General features: G+C 33.6%; 1 protein-coding gene across 4 annotated transcripts in view; it reads right to left on the bottom strand.

Moving 5' to 3' along the window:
• The window catches only part of DYNC2H1 (dynein cytoplasmic 2 heavy chain 1), a 344,715-nt gene extending 324,317 nt beyond the window's left edge, over positions 1-20,398 (bottom strand). For all 4 annotated transcript variants that reach the window (XM_079101898.1, XM_079101901.1, XM_079101899.1 and 1 more), the window contains exons 1-12: positions 20,041-20,398; positions 16,528-16,698; positions 16,086-16,221; positions 14,102-14,220; positions 13,001-13,145; positions 12,096-12,328; positions 9,130-9,264; positions 8,895-9,008; positions 8,672-8,783; positions 8,208-8,332; positions 5,434-5,609; positions 3,144-3,339 (exon numbers count right to left, since the gene is read on the bottom strand). In XM_079101898.1, coding sequence (XP_078958024.1) covers positions 3,144-3,339; positions 5,434-5,609; positions 8,208-8,332; positions 8,672-8,783; positions 8,895-9,008; positions 9,130-9,264; positions 12,096-12,328; positions 13,001-13,145; positions 14,102-14,220; positions 16,086-16,221; positions 16,528-16,698; positions 20,041-20,235 — 1,857 coding nt within the window. In that variant the 5' untranslated portion in view covers positions 20,236-20,398. The remainder of the gene's footprint in view (positions 1-3,143; positions 3,340-5,433; positions 5,610-8,207; positions 8,333-8,671; positions 8,784-8,894; positions 9,009-9,129; positions 9,265-12,095; positions 12,329-13,000; positions 13,146-14,101; positions 14,221-16,085; positions 16,222-16,527; positions 16,699-20,040) is intronic.
• Positions 20,399-23,437: the final 3,039 nt, after the last annotated feature.

The following is a 23,437-nucleotide window of genomic DNA, read 5'->3' as shown; positions in this document are numbered from 1 at the left end:
TCCCTCTAGCTGGAACAGTCTTCCTCTATACATTTGCTGGTTCTTTGCTCACTTTATGTCACGTCTCTTCGCAAATGTCACTTCTTCATCAAGGTCGGCCATGTGCACTTTATATAAAATAGCTGTATTTGTTACTATCTCTTCACTATATTTTATTTTTCTTCCAAGCACTTATCATTACCCAGTATTATATTACATAGCTACGTGTTTCCTAACTGTGTCTCCTACTGGAATGATAGCTCTGAGAACAGTTATCTGATTGTGGACAATAAATATTTGTTGAGTTAACCAAGGAACCAACAAATTGAGATACCTACAAGGTACAGTGGTGAACAAAAGACATTGTCAACACCATTAGGCAAAAAGAGAAGGTCCAAGGAGTAAGACAAAGATGATATCCTGTCATGAGTATGAGGAGTCTAAGGAGATACTGTCTTCATTTTTGTATTCCAACACCTCACAAAATTCTTGGCACAGAGAATGTGCTTAAAAAATGATTTTAGAACATCCTCTTTTTTACACTGATATGCAATGAAAATATACTTTATTTGTTGAAGAATGCCCACTCCACTCATTTGGAACCACCACAAAAGTAGGCCCAGGCTGTGAATATAGCTTAGTGCTAGAGCACACACGAGGTCCTGGGTTCAATACCCAGCACCAAAAAATAAAATAAAAAATTAAGCCCACAAAAAGCACAATCTGGAGGCCAAGAAGTAAGAGAATACATAATATTACAACAATCTGGCCATATTGCTCTGTCTCCAACATTCTACTTCATACTCCTCACTAGCTAAATATAACTGCTCACAAATAAAATATATAGAAATAGATTTTCCCAGTTGTTCTTCCAAGGGTAAATATAAATACTATATGACCATTCAATACTTTGCTGAGCCCTACTGTGACAGACTAAATACTTAAGAAACAAAAATGAGCCAGTCTCTTTGCTTTTGCTTAAATAATCACTCCAACCAAAATCATCACGAATCCCCTGTGTACTTGGGAGATTATGTGAATACTCTTCCAGGCTCACATCAACCATCAATCTTCTTAAAGACTTAACTCATACTACTTTTATGCCTGGCCAGGAGAAAAATTGAAAATTCCCACCTTTATATAGTCATAGGACTTTGAACATATAAAACATCGTACTTATACTACATTAAATATTGTGTCTGCTTTTTCACATAACTGGTCTATAATTAAATAAATATGGGCTTTGGAGGCAGAAAGACTTGGTTTCAAATTCTAGATTTGATAGATACACAATGGAATATAAAGAATAATAATATTATGGCATTTGCAGATAAATGGAATAAATTCGAGAATACCATGCTACTCCAAAGGCCAAATGTTTTCCCTGATAAGTGGATGATGAGATATAATGGGGGGGGGGGGGGCAGTGAAAGAAGAACAGAGGAACTTTAGATTACATAGAGGGAAATGAGAGGGAGCGGGGTATGAAAAATCATGGAACAAGACAGACATTATTACCCTATGAACATGTATGGTTACACAAATGGTATGAATCTACATTGTGCACAACCATAGAAACGAAAAGATGTACCCCATTTGTGTACAATGAATCAAAATGCAGTCTGTAAAAATAAAAAAATAATTTAAAAAAACTTTTCTCCCTCCAGACCGGTTACTCTCAACTGCAGCTAATTTATACCCCAGAGGGCATTTGCCAATATCTAGACATGTCTTTTATTATCAGGACTAGGCAGATGCACTGGGATATACTGAGTGCAGGCTAAGGATACTGCTAAACATTCTACAATGCAGAGAACATTCCCAGGAAGAAACTGGTCCAAACTATTAAAAGTGCAGAGGTGAGAAATCCTGTGCCAGACTATGATAGGTATCTGTTCATTTCTCTCTACAAAATACCTAGCAGAGCAGGTACTCAGTGAATCTCTGTTGAATGAAAGGACAAATGAAAGGTCAAACACACAAGATATTGCTCCTGCCTTTCAAGATAATTTTTCTACCCTCTAACAGCTACTAATCAAGTGAGAGAAAAGATGAGGAAAAAATCCAATACAATATAAGTGCTATAATGATTTTCATATCACATGCAGAATATTGAAAAATCACTTAATGTAACACACAATAGAGAAAGTGACTTTTAGGTTGGAAACTGAACAATGACACTGGGTTTTCCAATCAGAGAGAACAGATTCTTTTAGCACATGGAAACATGCTCAGAGAAATGCCAAGTTTCATATTACCAAAGCACAGAGCTACAGTTTAGATTTAAATGTCCCCCAAAGCTCCAGGTGTTAAAGACTTGGTCCCCAGAAAGGTATTACTGGGAAATGGTGGAATCTTTAAGAGGTAGGGACTAGTGGGTGGTCTTTAGGTAAGTGAGAGTGTGCCCTTGAAGGGAATTATTTCCCTGCTCTCTTTTTTGCTTTATAGCCACAAAGTGAGTAGTTTTGCTCCGCCACATGTTCCCATCTTGATATGCTGCCACACCACAGGCCCAAAAGCAAGGGACCAACCAATCACAGACTGGAACTTTCAAACTGTGAGCTGAAACAAACCTTTTCTCTGTGTGTTAATCATCTCAGGTATTTGCTATACTGACAGAAGTTGACTGACACACATAGAATATACAAGAGGGGAGAATATAGGCAGTGCCAAACCATTAAGTTAGTTGGGATGTGATTAAGAAAGGCCTCGTATGCCATGATGAAGAGACAGACAATGAAGTGATAATATTGGTCTTAAATATGGAAACAACATAATGGTGCTAAGGAAATGGGTAGAAATAAAGACCAATCTATTAACCTGGGAATTTTCCAATAATCTTCCCCCAGAAGGCAAGCAGAGGACTCTAAATAGAAGGTACTTTAAAACTTTTGCAAGTAACATGAAAGAAAGAGGGAAAAAGAAATAGCAATATTCTATTTTTCTAAATGTTTTTAGAATAAAAAGCAAGAACAACTTAAATTAATAAATTCCTATATAGATTATAAAACAAATTGTATAACTAATCATTTAGCAAGCCATAATTTCACAAGGCTATTCAATCAGCCTAAAAAAATCAAAAGTAGAAAATGAAGCCTTTATCACATTCTAGTTTTATGTAATGAATTCAGAATAGGCACGTTATCAAAAATATAATTTCATACTTGTTTAAGAATAATTGCTTGCTTGCAGAATTTCTGTGCAATGTTCGCAACTTGTTGTATTTTGGCAGGAATAACAAAGCCAAGGGCAGAAAGCTGACGAACTTCTCTCAAAAGAATCACCAAACGATCGGAATAATGCACTTTCAATGATCCATCACTAGGATCCAATTCCATAATTCGACTATTAGCCTCAATACTGAAAAAAACAAATGATATTTTACTTGTCATGTTCCCACACTTGAATAATAAAATACACAAATAGTTTTTACTTCTCTGTAAGTCTAGTATTAAAGTTGAAAATTACAGCTTTTATATTTGTTTTTTACACATTATTAATTCAGATTTTGGAAATAAAGTATAAAATCCAAACTATATCATCACACTAATATTTTAACTAAGCAGTTTTAAAGTCAGAAAAATCAGTCTCCTAACTTCAACTAAGACTCAAAAACAACACATCTACAGATAAAGAAAGGATTTGATTTATTTTCTAAGAGTAACTTGGATTTTGCTTTTAATGGTCTACTTGCTTCTTTAATACTTTTAATACATCAATGATAAAATAAATCTGAACAGCAAGAGTAGAGACATTTAAATGTTTCATTCTTCTACCCATTGTTTCACTGAGGATTATCCTATCTCTCTGTTTCTTGTGAAGACTTTAATAGCAAGTGTTACGTTGGAGCACTCAGGTCAGCATGGAAGTATGAAAATGATGAGCTAAATTAAACATAAGGTATTATGTTTTCATCACTATTCCTTTAGAAGTAGGTTTATATAATGCACATTCTTTCAAATCAGTTTCACAATTAAGAAAACTTATAAGTGTTAGAAAGTATCCTACTTTTGAAAAGCAAAGAACAAATCTATTCCCCATAATTAATAGCAGATACAACAAAGTATAAAACAAAGTAGATACTTATTTTTAAAATGACTTAAAATGATGAGTTAGACCAAATTTTGCTTTATACACATAAAGCCTGTCAGAAAACTATAATAGTGACTTTCAATCTTTTTTCAGGAGTGATCTTCAAAATTAGCTTGTACAAATCAGCATTTCTAAAATGTGTTCAAAAGCATACAGATGATTCCATGGGGCAATAACAGGTTTAACACCAAAATAAAGGAAGAAGAGGAGTGTCCTCATCAAATGAGAAAGATTAGGTTGAATAAAGTTAAATAGACTTTTTTACAACAGATCTCAGATCCTTGGTAGGTTCCCATACAGAGTGGATCACCATCAGAACTACAGTAATAAAAGTATGCAAATATTTCCAAATTAGTTGACTAAAGCACTTTCAGGGGAGAATCTCTCAGGTTTTAGGCTCAAAATACGAAGGGAAAGAGTTAAATTGCCATAAAGTTGTAACCATTATGCCCTGGAACCCTTTGGTTCCTATATTCTTCCTCCAGAGTCAGAATTTCAGAAAAGAAAAAAATTAATTCAATTTAAGAAGTACCACTTTTGGTCTAATTATCCTTTGTATCACTATAGAGGAAATAAACAGAATCTAATGTTATGAACAAAGTTACTTTTATTTTTCATTTTATTTTTATTTTATTTTTCTTTTTGCATTACCGGGGATTGAACCCTTATATATGCGAGGTAAGTGCTCTACCACTGAGTTACATCCCCAGCACAAAGGTACTTTTAAAAAGATGTGGTCAGGCATGGTGGAGATCTCCTATAGTCCCAGTTACTTGGGATACTGAGGCAGAAGAATTGCAAGTTCAAGGCAGCTTCATCAACTTGGCAAAAACCTGTCTCAAAATTTAAAAAAAAAATTTTTTAAAAAAAGGGGCTGGAGATGTAGCTCATTAGTTTAGCATCCCTGTGTTCAATCCCCAGTACTGCAAAAAATGTGAAATAAAAATGTAATTTACAGTTTAAAAAGTGTATATGTGTGTGTGTTGTGGGGGTGTGTATGTATACACACAGTGCGTATGCAATATTAGTGCCAAAAGGGAATAAAAGCATATATGAGAAAAACGACAAAAAAAAAAAGAAAAAGAAAAATGAGAGGGTAAGTCTAATTTCCAAACAGGAATTTGCAATTCTAGATAAAAGACACTAGAATCAAAGGGGAACCAAGTGGTCAAACTAACTACATCATCAAAGTTTCCAATATTAATGACTTAAACTTAATGATCAGCTAACAACAACAACAACAAAAAAAATTTAAAGGAAGAGCATCAAATTTGGAAAAAGGAAAAGAATGACTAACTCCATCTTGCTGTTTGGATTAATAACATGGTTTGGGATTTTACAAGTTAGTATATTTATACTTACCATAGACCAGATCTGGAATCAGACAAACCTGATTGAATTTCCCTAGACCAATCATCAAATTGTTCTTGTTCATATAGTTTAAACTGGTCTAAGAGATCTTCAGCACTTCGATGGAAAGATCGAAATCCTGACAGGTCAGACAAAAGAGCCTCCGCGATCTTGACAGTATCATCAACCTTAAAAAGTCAAATTACACAGATATGTATCATTTATATCCTAACAGAATTAGCATAAAATATCTGATCTGTGATTCAGGAATCAGTTTCACTTTCATCTATAACACTAAAAACAGGAGATTTGTCAGAGAACGTAAAAATATCAATCCTACCAAACATCTGAATGATACAACCTTATAACAGCAAAACACAAGAGGATAGCCCATTGAAGGCATAATTTGAAGGGTAAAATAAGGAAAAGTCAGGGTCTCAAAATATTTTTATGTTTATTAGAAGCATTTTTAATTTATTAGAGTATTATTTATTAGCATTTATTAGAGCATTATATGTTGTAGTTGGGTTCATTTTTACAAAATCATACATGCAGAGGTTTCAAAATATTTGTGCCCCACTTATTTCAGAGAAAACTACAAGAACTACAGCAATACTCCTAAACATAGCAATATTTTTGGCCCTTAGGTAAACACTCTGGTTGAAAACACAAACAAAAATTAGGCCAATATGAACGTCCATTAAAGAGAGAAAAGTACCTTTCCTCCATAACTTTACAAAGATTATTGTAGCACTCTGGAAAGCTAACTGACAGAACCAAGCAGAATATTCCAAAAAATAAAACATCAAAATTATAAGTAGTAATATCAAAATTGCTAGCTTGCCAAAAACATTCACTGGAAAAAAGATAATCTCTTCAACAAATAGTGCTGGGAAAACTGGAAATCTATATGCAGCAGATTGAAACTGAACCCCTAAATCTCAGCCTGCACAAAACTCAACTCATTTGGGTCATAGACTTAGACACTAGAACAGAGACCCTGCACCTAATAGAAGAAAAAGTAGGCCCAAATCTTCACCATGACAGCTTAGGAACTGACTCCCTTAACAAGATTCCTAAAGTGCAAGAAGTAAAATTAAGAATCAATAAATGGGATGAATTCAAACTGAAAACTTCTTCTCATCAAAAGAAACAACAATAATGTGAAGACAGAGCCTACAGAATGGGAAAAAATCTTTATGACATGCACCTCAGATAGAGCATTAATCTCCAGGATATATAAAGAACTCAAAAAATTTAAAAAAAAAAAAAAAAAAAATCAAGTAACCTAATCGATAAATGGGCTATGGAACCGAAAGACACTTCACAGAAGAAATACAATCGATCAACAAATATATGAAAAAATGTTCAACATCTCCAGCAATTAGAGAAATGCAAATCAAAACTACTCTAATATTTCATCTCACTCCAATCAGAATGACAATTTTCAAGAATACAAGCAACAGTAAATGTTGGCAATAATGTGAGGGAAAATGTACACTCATATGTTGCTGGTGGAATGCAAATTAGTGCAACGATTATGGAAGGCAGTATGGAGTTTCCTCAGAAAACTTGGAATGGAATCACCATTTGACCCAGTTACACCATTTATAGGTTTATACCCAAAGGACTTAAAAAGCAGCATACTATAGTGAAGCAGGCACATCAGTGTTTATAGCAGCACAATTCACAATAGTTAAGCTATGGAACCAACCTAGGTGCCCTGCAACAGATAAATGGATAAAGAGAATGTGGATATATAAATATATACAATGGAATATTATTCAGCCTTAAAGAATGAAATTACGGCATTTGCAGGTAAGTGGATGGATCTGGAGAATATCACACTAAGTGAAATAAGTCAATCCCAAAAAACCAAAGAAGGAATTTTTTTCTGATATGCAGATACTAACTCACAATAAGGTGGGGGGACCCCCTCAGAAAGAATAGAGGTACTCTGGATTAGACAGAGGAGAGTGAAGAGAGGGGAGGGGGTATGGGGGTAAGAAGGACAGGAGAATGAATCAGACATGATTACCCTATGTACATATGTGATTATACAACCAGTGTGATTCTACATCATATACAACCAGAAGAATGAGAAGTTATACTCCATTTATGCATAATGTGTCAAAATTCATTGTCATGTGTAACTAATTCAAACAAATTTAAAAAATGAAAAACACCCTGTAAAAACAAAAAAGGTAGCTTTTATAACATAATACTTTATGTTCTTTTGCCCCAGAGACTACTCAATTAATATTTACTGTATAAGTCAAATACAAGACACTACATCACATACTAATTAGTAGATCTATAAGAATCTAAGGACAACTTGAATAATATTCAAATAATACTCTTTAAATCTGTAAAATGATATCATTACTTTAGATAATGCTATAATTACCTTTTACCTTTCCTTTAACTTTCTTTCAACTTAAAGTAATGTAGTAATATAAATATATTTGCAAATAGACTACCAAAATTTTGCAGATTTTTTTAATGCTGTGTACAGGATGCTCTTCTTTGAATAATTTTTAAAAGCACTTGTCTGAAGCAACTGCAATTGGAATTATAAATGATTTGACAATTATCTCTATACAAGGAAAGAATAGTACCATTATAATCTTCTCTGCACACTTTTCTGAACATTTCACATGAAAACTAGGTGGATGTACCAAGGAAAACAGGGATTATTTTCACTACAGTTTTAGAGGGCATACTACATTATGCCTTATAGTATATCTTAAATAACTAGTATTTTTCAACTTTATTGAAACAAATACCTTCAATTCCAACTGACGAACCCAAACAATATTATTGACAACCTCTGAAAGATTTTTGCCTGAAAGTGGTCCAGATGCATCACCAGGAACTCCTCGACACCGATTCTCAAAGTCTAATCGAAAATCTATAAAATTTAAATCAAATAAATGATTATACGAGCTTAGCAAAGATTTCCTAAATATTTTCAATCCACCAAGCACTATGTCAAATACTGTGTATAGAAAAACAGTAAGAGTTGGTCTTTATACCCAATGACCTTATCATGAATCAAGTATAATCAACAGAAAAAGACAATAACCTGTTAATTCAAAAAAATCTGTTACTTATAATAGAAATAAATAAATTAATCTTCAGCATAAAAATGTTCAGAATAGTCTTAATTCTAAATGCTATACAATAAAGAAAAAGTAATCTACAAAAATATTTTCTTAAGCAAACACTATAATCTATGGAAAACCTTTACCTTTAACTGAGTCCACAAGTCTTGCCAATAAAGTTTCTCTTTCCAACATCAATTCTTTGCTTATAGTTGGACGCTTCACCAGCTCTTTATATTTGAAAAATGCTTGAAGAAGCTAACATAAAATAAAGTGTATGTTTATACCAATTGATCAACTTAGTAAATACATATGTCTCCTAAAATAGCTTAAGGAAAACATTAAAAGTAAAATATCTCAATATTTTACCTGCTGTGGACTATCTTGAATTTCTGAAATATAATTTTTCAATTTTCCTGCTATTTTTTGTTCTGCAGGCGCAATAATTTTTTCATATTGAGACACTGCAGCTTTCCATAAAGGCTAAACAAATTAACAACATTGTTACACTTTAATATATTAAAAATATACCTTTAAAAAGAATAACACAAACAGGCAAATATACATAAAAACATATATAGATATAAAGATATATAAAATCAACCTCAGTATACGGATTATATTGCACAGGATTCAGGCTATTGAAAGGTTCAAATACTCGAGACAGGCATATGATTTTCTCTTCACTGGCAGGTAAAAAATAGAGAAGCTTCTCATGAATTGTTCTAACAGCCAAGACCTAAAACATAAAATATTAAAACAACAAATTTTATTTAAATCAAAAAAATCTGTATAAATGGTCTAAAATCAAAATATATCTGGCAATAATTTCTTTAAAATAGGTTCTCTGAAATGAACAAATCTGAAACTATAATCCTGAGAATTACAACTCATCAATTATCAAAGTGATGTTCAAAGACATAATTATGTGATCACATTAACATTAATCAAAGTGCTCAAGTTTGGTGAAAATGTGTAAGATCTAGATATTTATAAACTGTTTAAGGCTTATTAAGTAAATTTTTAAGAATCCTTTCTGAAAATAGTAGCAACTTCTGATTTTCATTATTCTGCAACAAACTGCACTTCTAATTATGAAATCAGTGTCAACAACCTTACTATTTATAGTTAACAAACAGCTGGAAAACAAATATTGTCATATTTTGAATTAAAAAATACTAACAATCAAAAAGTAATCAAAAAGATTAAGTAAACACACTATAATATTCCTTGAGTCGGAAATATAAGCATAGACTCATGATGCATTATTTTCTTGCTTAAAAAATATCATAAACAATTCTATCTACCTAGCCTAAAAGCACTGATAACTAAATAACAGCACTGCCCCAATCAGGTCATTGCTAAATATCATTTCCTACTAAAAAGAACCAGGGTTGGGGATATAGTTCAGTTGGTACAGTGCTTTTCACGCAAGCATGAGGACCTGGGCTCAATCCCCAGCACTGAGGAAAAAAATAAAAAGAACCAGTCCTACTGGAAAAACGTCTAATTCCAGATGTAGTACAGAAAATATAAACAATGGGCTGGCCTGAAAAATTTTGGGGTCTGAAAATTATGAAAGATAGTAGTCACAGAAGCCAACTTGAAGGGGTTACTCACTGCCCAACTTGAGGGGGCACTTACTTCCCAAAGATGGAATAATTAAAGTGTTCTGAAACACATAAAATATAACGATACTACCAAAACAATTTCTTGCTCCTATGAAACTTGCCATGACATTAACATACTATTCATTGTTTGAAAGAATGATAAATTAAAAAAAAAGAAGCCAATGTCTACCCTTCCATTCCTGTGCAAACTATATTTCAGGGTAACTAAAAAGCTGATGAGAAAAATTCTACTTTATAGAAAAATTGTCACCACTAGAAATTGCAGAAAGAGCCAAGCGAGGTAGTGCATGCTTGTAATCCCAGTGGCTTGGGAGGCTGAGGCAGGATGATCACGAGTTCAAAGCCAGTCTCAGCAAAAGTAAGGCCCTAAGCAACTCAGTAAGACCCCATTTCCAAATAATATTTTAAAAATATTTTAAAAAGGGCTAGAGATGTGGCTAAGTAGTTAAGTACCCCTGGGTTCAATCCCCAGTACCAAAAAACCAAAAATAAGAAAAAAAAAAAAGAAGAAAGAAAGAAATCGCAGAAAGAATGATTGATACAGAAAACAGCCATATTGCAACACTTCATAATTATCAGAGGATGCTAAAAACATTAAGTTGATGGAGAGCATTATAATAGATGAGGCAGATCATATCTGAACCCACAAAACAAACTCAACCTCACTAAAAATTAAAAAGCCAGACACTGCATGCCTCTGGACAGAATTCATAAAAACTATACAGCACTACATCTGAAGTACTCTTGAAAAGAAAAATCCTTAAATCTAACCAAGGCTTCATAACTAACTTAATAGTAGGAAATTTAGGAGAAACAGAAACATGATAAACAGCACAAGAATATAAAAAGACAAATTCTAAAGATGGGAAGTACTTCATGACATAACAAAACACAAAGGGAAACCTTTTAGATTAAAACAAACTCAGTAGAGGTGTACAATATGTGGACCTTATTTTTAACCTGATTTAAATAAGAACTATAAAAAAATTTTGAGACAAAGAGGATAAATGACATGAAATTATATTTAAAAATTACTGTCATCTTGTTGGGTGGAATAATGTTAATTGTGGTTATATCTTAGGGTGGTAGCATATATTTTGGCTTTAAAATATGCCAGTATAAAGGGGGATACAGGAGAGAAGGCAAGACAAAGATGAGATAAAAACTGAATAATGTCAGTAATTATTCTGAGTAACTGAAACCTAAGCATTCATTACACTATTTTACTTTTACATATGTTTAAATTATTCCAAAATGAACAAAGAACTATTATTCCCCTATGCAAGGGGCAGGGTGGGGGGGGGGCGGGAGTCAGCTTTACAATATTCAGATAATTTCATTTTGCCTGTCCCTTGAAGCTACATAGGTAAATTCTATTCTGAAACTCATAACTTACATAATAGGCAGCTGTTTCATTCAAGACACCTAGGGCATTGGGGTTGTAGTTCAGTGGCTGAGTGCTCACCTAGCATGCCTGAGGCACTGGGTTCAATCCTCAGCACCACATAAAAATAAATAAATAAATTGGAAGTATTGTGTCCCTCTACAACTAAAAAAAAAAAAAAAAAAGTAAAAAAAGAGTACCACCTAAAAAAAGGTTCATACATAAAAACAATTGTAATAGCAAAGAGAATGTCTGAGAGCTTCCACAGAAAGATAACTGGATTATTTTCTTTACAATAAAGAACAAAAGAGAATTTCATTACTAGCATGTTAACCTGTCACACCCACCCCCCCAAAATAAGTAAATTAGCACTTAGTGCCCACTGTGCACCTGGCACTAAGCCATAAATTATCCCACATGAACCTTAACTCCTATTCTTTCCCAAGTAATTTCTAGTAGAGCTATAGTATACTTATTAATTATAAAATACATTCACAAACAAGTAAAGACCCACTTCATACTTAAAAACAAAGATATGTATAATCAAATGTATACCTCTTCAAGTCGTTTACCAAGTTTATCGAGTGTTTCTGGGAAATATTTTTCATTTTTCCATGGATGAGGAACATAGCGCTGCCACACCTGGCCTGTTAGATGATTACAGACTATCACCCACTGTTCACAAATTGAAATACCAGCTTTCAGATTTTCTTTCACAATATAATAAGGATCTTCCCATAGGTTCAAAGTTCCCAGCTTTTTCTGAACAAACCTTCCAAATGAACCACCTAGTAAAACATAAAGCAAAATTTTAATGGAAATAAAATGCATGCTTATGACAAAATTTTAAAAACATGCAAATTAGCAAAGACTTTACAAAATACCACAAGTACACCCTTAGACTAACACCGTCAATAACATATTGTTTAAAACACACACACACCAGTTTGCATTTCTGCATCTTTCAATGTATTGTGTACATCGTCCAAGTGTAGAGATGTATATACAGTTCTTTCAAGGCATTATATAAATAATTGCCAATTGCAATTTTTCTACTCATATTGCAAAAAGTACTGCAATAAATATCCTTTACACCTTTAGTGTACTTACCTGTTATTCCTTAGGATAATAACAAAAATGATATCTTCTAGGTCGAAAATTTAATATTGACAGAGAAGTCAATATATTTTTAGTATATTTTCAGTTCATTTAAAAATAAAAGCATAAATATTAAAAATATATATAATTTAATTATATTAATGGTCAACAAATTTAACACAAAAGATTTAAGTTAACCATCAATATACAAATATCTGTGTAAATAATTCTATTTGATGAGCTTTAAGAGATACTTTAAATAGCAATTATTACACTAGGGACATTTTAAGTAAGAGCTTAAAGGAAAACAAGAAAATAAGACAAGCTTCCAAAATTCCAAAAGCTTATTTCTGTAATAATACCTATGATATCTAAAAGATGTAACATTCGTGACTCAGGGTAAGGATCATGTTCTGTTTGTCTCCATACATCATCTACAACATCCCGAGTAGTCTCCACCAAGTCAACAACTTCCAGTAATGATAGACTGTCCAAGTTATAAAACTCCTAAAACAAAAATGTGTTATTTTTTAACATAATCATATCTGTACCTTGAGTAATACAAACTATCCCAGACTTTTTCAACTGCTAAAACTCTAATATTTGCCATCTTTTCTCATTTTCTACCATAATTACTTATTTATGCAAATATCCTCCATATAAATAGATTTTATGAGAGCCAAAAGATAAAACGATAATTATAAAGTCTAATCACTATTTATACCCTTGACCTAATTTTCTTTAAATTTAGAATTACTTATAATCCCAGTAAAAATAGTCTTACCTTCATATGTGCACTACCCATTGCAGTTCACATCTTTACTAATGTATTTCTTTTGTTGCATAATGTTGTGGTTAACAATACAACAGCAGTATAATATTTATCATTCTATAGTTTATCACTGTTTCAAAAAAAAACTTAAAACCATTTCAAACAGATGACTAAGATGATATTGAAATAATCATGGAACAAGTAGAAAATTGTTATATGTACTTGTTTTGAAAATAAATTTTTTGCAGTTATAATTACTTATTTAATCTCTATGGAGATACATCAAGGAATAATCAATCAAATAAGCATAAAACTAAGATTTTTTCATATTCAGGTCATTTCAAAAATGTTAATTTGAGTAAAATGAATATTGTTTTGAAAGAACATATACCTCTACACAAATAAACTTCTGAAATATATTAAGATTTTGTTTCATATTAAGTACATGCAGGAAAGTAATTTTGTTTTGGGGAAGATATTTCTAGAAATAAGAATTTAACTTTTTGTTGTCTTGTATGGTCTGTATTTCTAAGTTTTTCTCATTTTAAATAGACACCTTAAAAAACTTTGCTACATGTAAACTGTATTTTATTCGCAGTCATCAAGATTTTAAAATAAAAAAATAGTGAAAACTCAACCCTAAAATACTTTTATAAGAAGCCTGATATATAACTATGTATGAATCACATACTCTTGCGATTGTTTCAAATAATTCTTTAAAATAACCGGCTCTTTCTTTACTAATTTGTTTATTTCCACGATGAGCTTGTTCTATCCAAAATTGGAATTCATCACTTGGTGTAAGAATACCTATAAAAGTAAAGAAGAAAAAAGGAAGAAATTTTCAATGGAAAATGAAAATCCAGAAACCTATTTGGGTCATTGCTAATTTTGGTTATATCTAGATAAATGCACATTTCCTACATGCTTGAAGATATACAAACTCTATCAGGTAACAGTAGATAAATCCACTAAAAATCCAAATTTGCACTTCACGTAACATTTGTTGAGTCTGTTGCTCAGAATGATTCCTATATGCTTTTGTAAATCATTCCTATTTATATAACCATTCTGCATCTTGTGTCTATGAGCTTGCTTCTCCAACATGTACTCCTAAATCTAATTCTAATACCATTCATGCTCTTAAATTCCAAACAAATGAAAATAATTACAAAATCAATAAATGTTTTTAATTTAATTATAAATATAAACTAAAGAGTGTTACTTTGAATTTTGCCTTTAAATTTCCCAATGAATTGAATGATTTCCATTTTTCTAATCCAATGCTGGAAATAAATGCACTATTCCTCCTGGGACTTTGAGCTTTCAAAAGCATATAGTTTATTGTCCACGCAAAATATAAAACTGCTCCCAATATTTTAAAATAATTATTTTTATGCTATGAATGTAATATTGATTGTTCATATGAATAGCAATTTATCTGTAGCCACAATGAAATGACAATTAGATATCCTCAGATAAAATACATTTTAAAATAAAAGTTGAAGGCAAATCTGATAATTTTGCAAGGTATACAATTAGTTGGTACTCATTGTTCACATATTATGTATTACAACAGCAAAAAATTTGTCGCCTGACATACCTGTTGCCAGCAGAGATCAAACAATTTAACAGTCTACTTTCTTGCTTCCCATCTCATGCTATAAGCAAATATCTTTTTGCAGTCTATTTAATGCCATATTTTTCACATTTTTAAGCTTTTTGCTGATTTTACTGCTTAAAATGATTCCCAAGCATAGTGCTAAAATTCTGCCTAGTATTCCTAACCACAAGAAAGCTGTGATATTCCTTACAGAAAAAATATTTGCGTTAGATAAGCTTCATTCAGGCATCTATTACAATGCTGGTGATAAAAAACAATATTACTTAATCATCAATATATATTAATTAAAGTGTCTTCATACAGAAACACATAAAAAATAAGGTTAGGTATCGCTGGGCACAGTGGCCCACACCTGTAATCCCAGCGACTTGGGAGGCTGAGGAAGGAAGATCGAAAGTTCAAAGCCAGTCCCAGTGACTTAGTGAGGCCCTAAGCAACTTAGCAAGACGATTTCAAAACAAAAAATTAAAAAAAAAAAAAAAAAAATGGCTGGAGATGTGGTTCAGTGGTTAAGCACCTCTGGGTTCAATTCCTGGTACCAAAATAGAAAAAATTTAAAAAGGGCTAGGGGCATGATTTGATGGCAAAGCATCCCTAGGTTAAATCCCCAGTACCAAAAACAAAACAAAATCAAGAATGTTAGGTATTGATCAGTTGCAAACTGTTGTGACAAGAGGCTTGAAAGAACTTCACCCTTTATTTTCCCTGGAAGCAATGGTTCAGAATTCACTAATTCAGTTTTCACTGTGACTTTATAAAACATAACTACTGCAAATAATGAGAATCAATCATATTTCCTCTTTCCATAAATTGCATATTGTTAAAAAATATACTTCTGTCTTCTCCATATCCATATAAATCTTTTTATTTAAATGAAGTTTATGCTAAGTTATGAAAACATGAAAAGCAATCTGTGCAGAAACATGTTCAATTAGCAATGTACTAACAAAATAACCATTTTGCAATTTCTTTGAGTAAGCCAGAGATGATTATAGTATAGTTACTTTAACAAATGATTTATGAACATGAAACATTATATAGTCTTATATACCTCGCATATCATCTTCCTTAAGTTTCAATTTTGATAAGTTAGAATCTGATCTTCTTAGAACTACACCCAACCCAGCTTCTAGTTCACTCAAAAGATTCTGAAGCTTGGGATCAAAGTTTCTGCTCCATTCCTGATCCTATAGAAAAAGAGACAGAGCAACCATTGATCTTCAAACTGACTTCCTAAAACAGTGTCTCTATTTGTCAACAAAGATTACTTTAAAATTAGAATTTAAGAAAATTAGCATTTAAGAAGAGATATTTTAAGCCCTGGAGTTGATGTCCAGCACTGCAAAAATAAATTAATAAATAAATATTTCAATTTAAAAACTAAAACATTAATTACATTAATAGTAAACTGGATAAATGCTTATGTTTATATATACATTAATCCAAATATGTAAGTAAAAAACAACAAATAGTTACATAGCTACTTTACTCACCTTTAACAACACTGGTGCAAATACATGCCTTACTGCTTGGTATAGAGAATTAATAGGAGACTCCAACATAGATGAAACAAGAATGTTATTATGTAGATTCTCATCAGTAATTACTTCAGGTCGCAGCTTGAAAAAAACCAGCACCTTATCTTTTGTGTCACCAAAATCAATCTAAAGTGATAAATAATTGTTAAATGTTATCCTCATAAAATTTAATATTTGAAAGAAATGTTTATCTAAAATATTCTACCACCTGGAAAAATAGTTACTGTAAAAATAAATATATTAAACCAATCTATCTCTGCTCCTTAAGAATACCTGGGTTTAAAAATGGATCTCCATGTGATTATATCATAAAGCTGTTACAATAGGTTGACACTATATATTATTGACATACACTACTAACTATTATTCTACTCCAACCAGATTCAGGAATACTAAAGATCAAAGTTGGATGCCCAAGTATACAATGATGAGCGGTGTACTTCTCTACTATCCCCAGAAAGTCTGTAACAGAAACGTTAATGATCCTGTCATCTGGAAAAAGCATTTTAAAAGTTGCTTTTAAAATTATATTTATTACATAATTTAATATGTACAATATAACATGTACTCAAAATTGCCAAAATAAGCTTGTTATCTATCTCCTAAAATTATCTTTGCCTTAACCAAAAAATTTTCCTTAAAGAGTTTGAGCATCAAACTTTTTTTTATTAAACTGTCATATAGTTAGGATTATTTAAAATTGGAACGAGATGAGCTTAATCAAAATTCACTAAAGTAATCTTACTTAAAATAGGTCAGTTTATAGTAATTAGTTCATTAGCCAAAAAGTAGTTTTGCCAACTCAAAAGAAGTTTGGGCATTAGATACACATTTTCAGAGTTATTCTCATTTCTTTTTCCAGGAAGAGAAGTATATGCACTAAAAAGCTTTCAAACGAAGTTACTGCTGTACATAAAGGATACTTATAGATAAGTGAATTTCACGCCACTTTTACCATAATTATTACAATTTTTAACCACTGGAAAAGAACTGACACTTTACTTGTATTAATATATTTCTGAAACTCTCTTCTCTCATGACACATGAAAATTATGTGAAATCCAAATATCAGTGTTCATAAAGTTTTATTAGAACACAGTCATACTCATTCATTTACATTGCTTATTATATAGTTTATTACATGACAGCTTTCACACACTATAATGGCCAAGTCGTAGTTGCAAGTAGTACCTTATGGCCTACTAAGCCTAAAATATTATCTAACTCAATACAGAAAGTTTGCCAACCCATGTCTTATCTCACACACTGCCCTTCATACATTAGACTTTAACCATCACCATGGATTTTCTTTTTCTTTCCTGCCCCTTGAAACCAGGCTGAGAACCAGCTCAGGGCTTTGGTATTTACAGTTTCTTTTGCTTAGAACACTTTTCCCACAGAACCTGTCTACAACTCATCATTCAAATATTACTTTAAAGGTCATTTATCCAGAGAGGAATTACCTTCCACCCTATTTTAATGCAGTTCCCCACCCCACCCCATCACTATTATAATATTATTTTTATCTTAACAGAATGTATTAATACTAAAAATCATGTTACAATATATATCTCTGTATTTAACCCATGACTCATTCCACCGTTACTCCTTGAAGTCACGGACTCTGTGTTCATGGCTTTATCCCTAACACCTAAGACAGTGTCAGACCTAGAGAAGGTACTCAAATATTTGTTGACATTAACTTATTACATCATACTGACTCCCAGACGTAAAAAAAAAATTTTCAAATATGACTAAAAACTGTAGTATGGTATATAACTAAAATACCAAGATACTGCTGAACTCTACCTATATAAGCTTTAACTTAAAAAGTGACAGCTTCAACTTTCAAAACCCAACCCAAGATACATTTTCACAAACTGAAAATCTCATCTTTCCCACTGCATTCCATTTGAACCTTCAAAGGCATTTACAAAAGTTGCCCTGATTTTACAATTTGTTGAATACATGTTATCCTAAACATTGGAGCGAGTCTCTGGGAGGCAGAAGCAGTGGCCCTACTCTGAATTGTAGTATTAGAGAAGCAGAACAGTTAACACTTGGGATATAAACTTTGTTCCTTGCTTTCATTGGTCAAAATATGGGAATAAGAATAGTTCCAGTCCAAAGCAGTGGAACATGCCTGTAATCCCAGCATCTCAGGGAGGCTGAGGCAGGAGGCTCTCGAGTTCAACGACAGCCTCAGCAAAAGCAAGCACTAAGCAACTCAGTGAGACCCTGTCTCTACAAAATAGGGCTATGGCTGTGGCTCAGTGGTTCAGTGCCCCTCAGTTCAATCCCCAGTACAACAACAACAACAACAAAAAAAAAAAAAAAAAAAAAACCTCCCATCTTACTGTGTTGTGGAGATTAAAGGCAATAATACATATGAAATGCCTACAATGCCTGACAAAGAGTAGTGAAAATAAACATTAGCTACAATTATCTATCCTTTTTATATCTTTGTAAATCTACCTAGTCCACAAAACACCTTGCATATCTTAAGTTCAAAAAAATATTTATTAGATAGAACTGAATTTAACTCATTGAATCTAAAGATAAGAATGAACACAAAAGGAAAGGGTTAAAAATATGTCTACGGTTTGTCAATTTTCATCTATTTGCTTAACCCCTTTCATTATGTCAGGCAATTTTCTTGTTTTTCTTTGAGGTTTATGAGTTGCAAATGCAATCATTTTAAGCAATCCTGCCAGTAGAGGGAGCAGGGCAATAAGTAAATCAAAACCACGTGCACATCAAAATGAACTTTATTTTGGAAAATAATCAAGTAATATTTTATAGATTAATTCCTAACTAGTTTTACCCTCAGGCAGTGCTAAGGTAAGTGCATGAACCAAAAAACAAAAAACAAAAAAAACAAAAAAAAAAAAAACATTTATTTATTTACTTATACATATATGTGTATTTATACACACACACCAGAATTTGACTCAAATGGGGAAAACGGAAAAAAGGGAGGGAAAAAAAATCAAAAATAAATAACGTGTTTGTCTTTTAGTTACAACCCTTCTGTAGTGTTTATTTAAAATTTAGAGCTGGAAGCCTGTAATCCCAGCACCTTGGAGGATAGCAAGTTCAAAGTTAGCCTCAGCAACTTACCAGACCCTGTCTCAAAAAAAAATAAAATAAAATAAAATGGGTTAGGGATGTGGCTCAGTGGTTAAGGGCCCCTGGGTTCAAAATTAATAAATAAATAAATTTTTTAAATATATATAATTATTTCTATTCAGATGTGTGGACAGGGAACCTCCTTCTGACAGATGGAAACTACATGCTGAAGTACTAAGTACGAGGCCAAAACCAAGGCTGAGGCCAAGGCTAGAAAGGCGGGGACAGACTTGGGCTCCCGAGGAGGATCCGTGAGGCGGGCTGAGGGGCGGTCAGCCAGCCCTCCGGCTGAGCCTGGGGACGTAACCGGAGGTGAGCTAGGGGTGTACCGGGCCGTACCGTGTCGGAAAAGAGGAGTCCGGCATCAGACCGCTGCACCCTGAGGAGCATCTGGTTCCCATCATCCAAGAAGTTGTTGATTTCAACACAATTGTACAGCAATGACTGGTCCCAGGGTTCCAACATCAGCCCGAAGTAATTCTGGGTAGTAGTGAAGATGAAGAGCTTACGAACGTCCGGACCCCCGGCCGCCATGATTTAGGAGAGAGGGAGAGGGAAGAGGGTGGGCGGGAAAGAGGGAAGGAACAAGAAACCAGGCCAGAGGGAAAGGGAAACGAAGAGCAGAGCTCTGCTCAAACTCAGAGTGGGCCCGTGGATCTCAGAGCTTCACGGTTGCCAGGGGCGGTCGCTATGGCTACTGAGCGCTACGGCGGCGCGCAGCGGACGTTTCCGTGTCGGTCGCGCGCACGCAAAGCTCTTAGAGAGGATCGACTGTCTCCACGCTCCTTAGCTGATCCCCGTACTCATGGATTGTAAAAGTTTCCGGCAAGTTTGTATTAAATGAAAAAAAAGAAAAAAAAAAAAAAAAAAAAAAAACTTTTAGTCTTCCTATTGATTTCTTATAATGCATAATCAGAAGAGATACTGCTAGCCTGAAGGTGCAGCCGCGTAACCTGAATTTAAGAGCTGGATTCTAGTTCTCCCTTTCCACGTGCATCTGTTAGCAAACCACTGTCCCGTCATTTCTTTGTCTGTAAAATGAGGAAATGCTATCTTACAACCAAGTGAGGACTTTAAGAGATTACGATTTAAAAATCGCTTTTTAGAGAGGCTGATAATAGAAACCCAGTACAATGTTAATTTACTCAATCTCTGTTGGTTAATTTCATGCCTGTTTGATTTTTTTTAATCTACTAATTTAAGAAAATTTTAACAGTACTAACCCTAAAACAACCCTGTTTGTAAAATAGTCAAAAATGATAATTGTTGATTTATTTAATAACAAGCACAAATACTGAAGAAATACAGAAATGAAGGCAGGTTTCATTTTCCTCCCCATGCATTGAAAGGGGACAGACAGATGAGATTGGTGGGAACGAGAGAGTAAAAGAATGATTCTATAAACTGGACCACTATGCTGATTCCCACATGCTTTCTTTTTCAAGAAACAATTTACCTGCAGCCCTGCTTGGCTTAAGTGGACCGGGTATGTCACATTCCTCAGCAAACTACCTGGTCCTGCAGAAGAAATGCAGGCCCGAAATGTGTCTGTAGAAGGACCCCAGTTTACTGTGACGGAGTCACCTTTTATGTACCTTTTCACAGGCTAGATCCCAAAACTCAAGGAGCTAAGGATAATTCCTCCTAATCCTAAAATCGATAAGAATTTATGGTTAAGAATCCAATTAGAATAGTCAGCATGAACCAAAGTGACCTAGAGTTGTCATGGCAGTGGAAACTTGAAAATGTGATGTTATCTTGCTGACAGTCAAAAGTCAAGAGGTTGACTTGGGTGGGACTCTCTAGAAACTCTCTGGAACCCCAATAAAACTGGAGTGCAGGAGAGGTTTGCTGTCCCTCTCCTTTCTGAGAGGACCCATCTCTCCTTTGACAGTGTCCTTTCTCATTTCCTATCCCTTCAGTAAACTCATGCCTGTTATTCTGAGCAACATATCCGACATCTTTCTGACCTGATCACAAGAATTGGGGTGAGAAGGGATGTCTTCACAGGACCTCCATTTTCCAGAAGTCCCCATCCCCATAACAGCATCACTACAAATTACTAAAAAAACTGCTGAGTTTTTTCAGTCAGAACATTCATCAAAGATGCTCTGAATTCAACAATGTTGTTATAAAAATAGTTACTACATAGTATACCCTATATGCTAGTACTGAAGCAGGCCCTGGGAACATAGTCCCTGTTCTTACTGTTTGTGGTCTAGTCTTTCATCATCTCTATACTGATCTGAGCTGTCTTCCCAGGGTACATAATTATATACAGATTTTTTAAATTTCCATTCAATAATCACAAATTCCTCCAAAAACTCTATTGTTCTAAAATTAAAAGGATGGTCCTTTTATCTGCTGAGCACCTTAAGATTTGGGAGTAGGAATGAAAGGAAACCTAACTGCTCTCAATTTTAAAGTAAATGAATTTAAAGTTGCATGAAACACCCATAAGGTGGAAGATGGGAATCTAATGCTGCATGGGAAAAAAATCCAAACAGTGAGGTAGGAACACTGGGTGGGGAAAAAAAATCAAAATAGGAACCCAATGTAACTGGGTAGCTAAAAAGGATTTTTGAAAACATAAATGTTATATGGATACAGAACTTCTTGCTCTACAATGTACATTACGGTCCAAGTTTAACCCAGATCTCAAAATACATGAAAATTCCATTTGACATGTAAACCCTGTGAAAATAGAGATTTTGTGTATCCTATTTACTGTTGTACATGTAAAATTATGAATAGAGTAGGAAACAAGATACATAAGGACCCTGTAATTATGAAGTTTACAATAAAAAAGAAGAAGGAAAGGTGAGACAGGAAGATCTCAAGTTTGAGGACAGTCTCAGCAGCTTAGTGAGACCATCTCAAAATTTAAAAAAGGCTAGAGATATAACTTAGTGGTAAAGTAGTCCATATAAAAGAGGAACAGGAGGAAGAAGACATGTAGGAGGAAGATGAAGGGGGGGAAGGAAGGAGAGGAAATTTCAGAATTAAAAAAAAAAAAAACTCAGATTAAATAACTTATACAAGTCCACAGAGATGGTAAATAGTAGAGGCAAGATTCATACCAAAATCCAGTTCAAACCAATCTCTGTATACTGCATCACAGTGGTAGCAGCCAGATATCCACCAAGTCATTTGTCCCTTCCATAGTGAAGACTTAGCTACTATCCAGGCATTTCCATTCACACCAATGAAATGTGAGCAAAAGTAATGTATGCCACTTTCAGGGCAAAAAGTTTAAAGAAGTGAGTGTACCTTTGCCTTTTGCCAACTGGATGCAGATAAAAACAAAGCAAGAAGAGCTGGTACAACCAAAAAATAGTAAGACCTGGTATCCCTAAGTCACAATGTGGAGCAATTGTTAAATAACCAAGAACTAACCTTTGTTGTGTACATTAAACATGTAAGTCTATTTTTGTAGTAATTTGGGTTACTGTAACCAAAAATGTAATTAATATTGATGGTACAATCTAAATTGTTTGGTTTTTATGGTGTTTTTTTTTTGTTTTTTTTTTTAATGAGGAACATTGGCTTATTAGCTGGCAGGTGGCATAAAAATAGGAAATATGAGCTGAAGAACAAGGTGCAGATACTTTCTGAGCCAAAGTTTCTTAATTTTGTTCCAAATTGGCATTTCCCAAACTACTTGGTGGCAGTAGCTCTTTGTACTTTAAAAAATTGTTAAAGACTCCATGGTCTGGAGATGTAGTGGTAGAGTGTC

The sequence above is a fragment of the Sciurus vulgaris genome (assembly GCF_902686455.1).
Source record: "Sciurus vulgaris genome assembly, chromosome: 11".
NCBI lineage: Eukaryota > Metazoa > Chordata > Mammalia > Rodentia > Sciuridae > Sciurus > Sciurus vulgaris.
The sequence above is the reverse complement of the archived record's forward strand: the minus strand, read 5'-3'. Positions and strand labels throughout refer to the sequence as shown.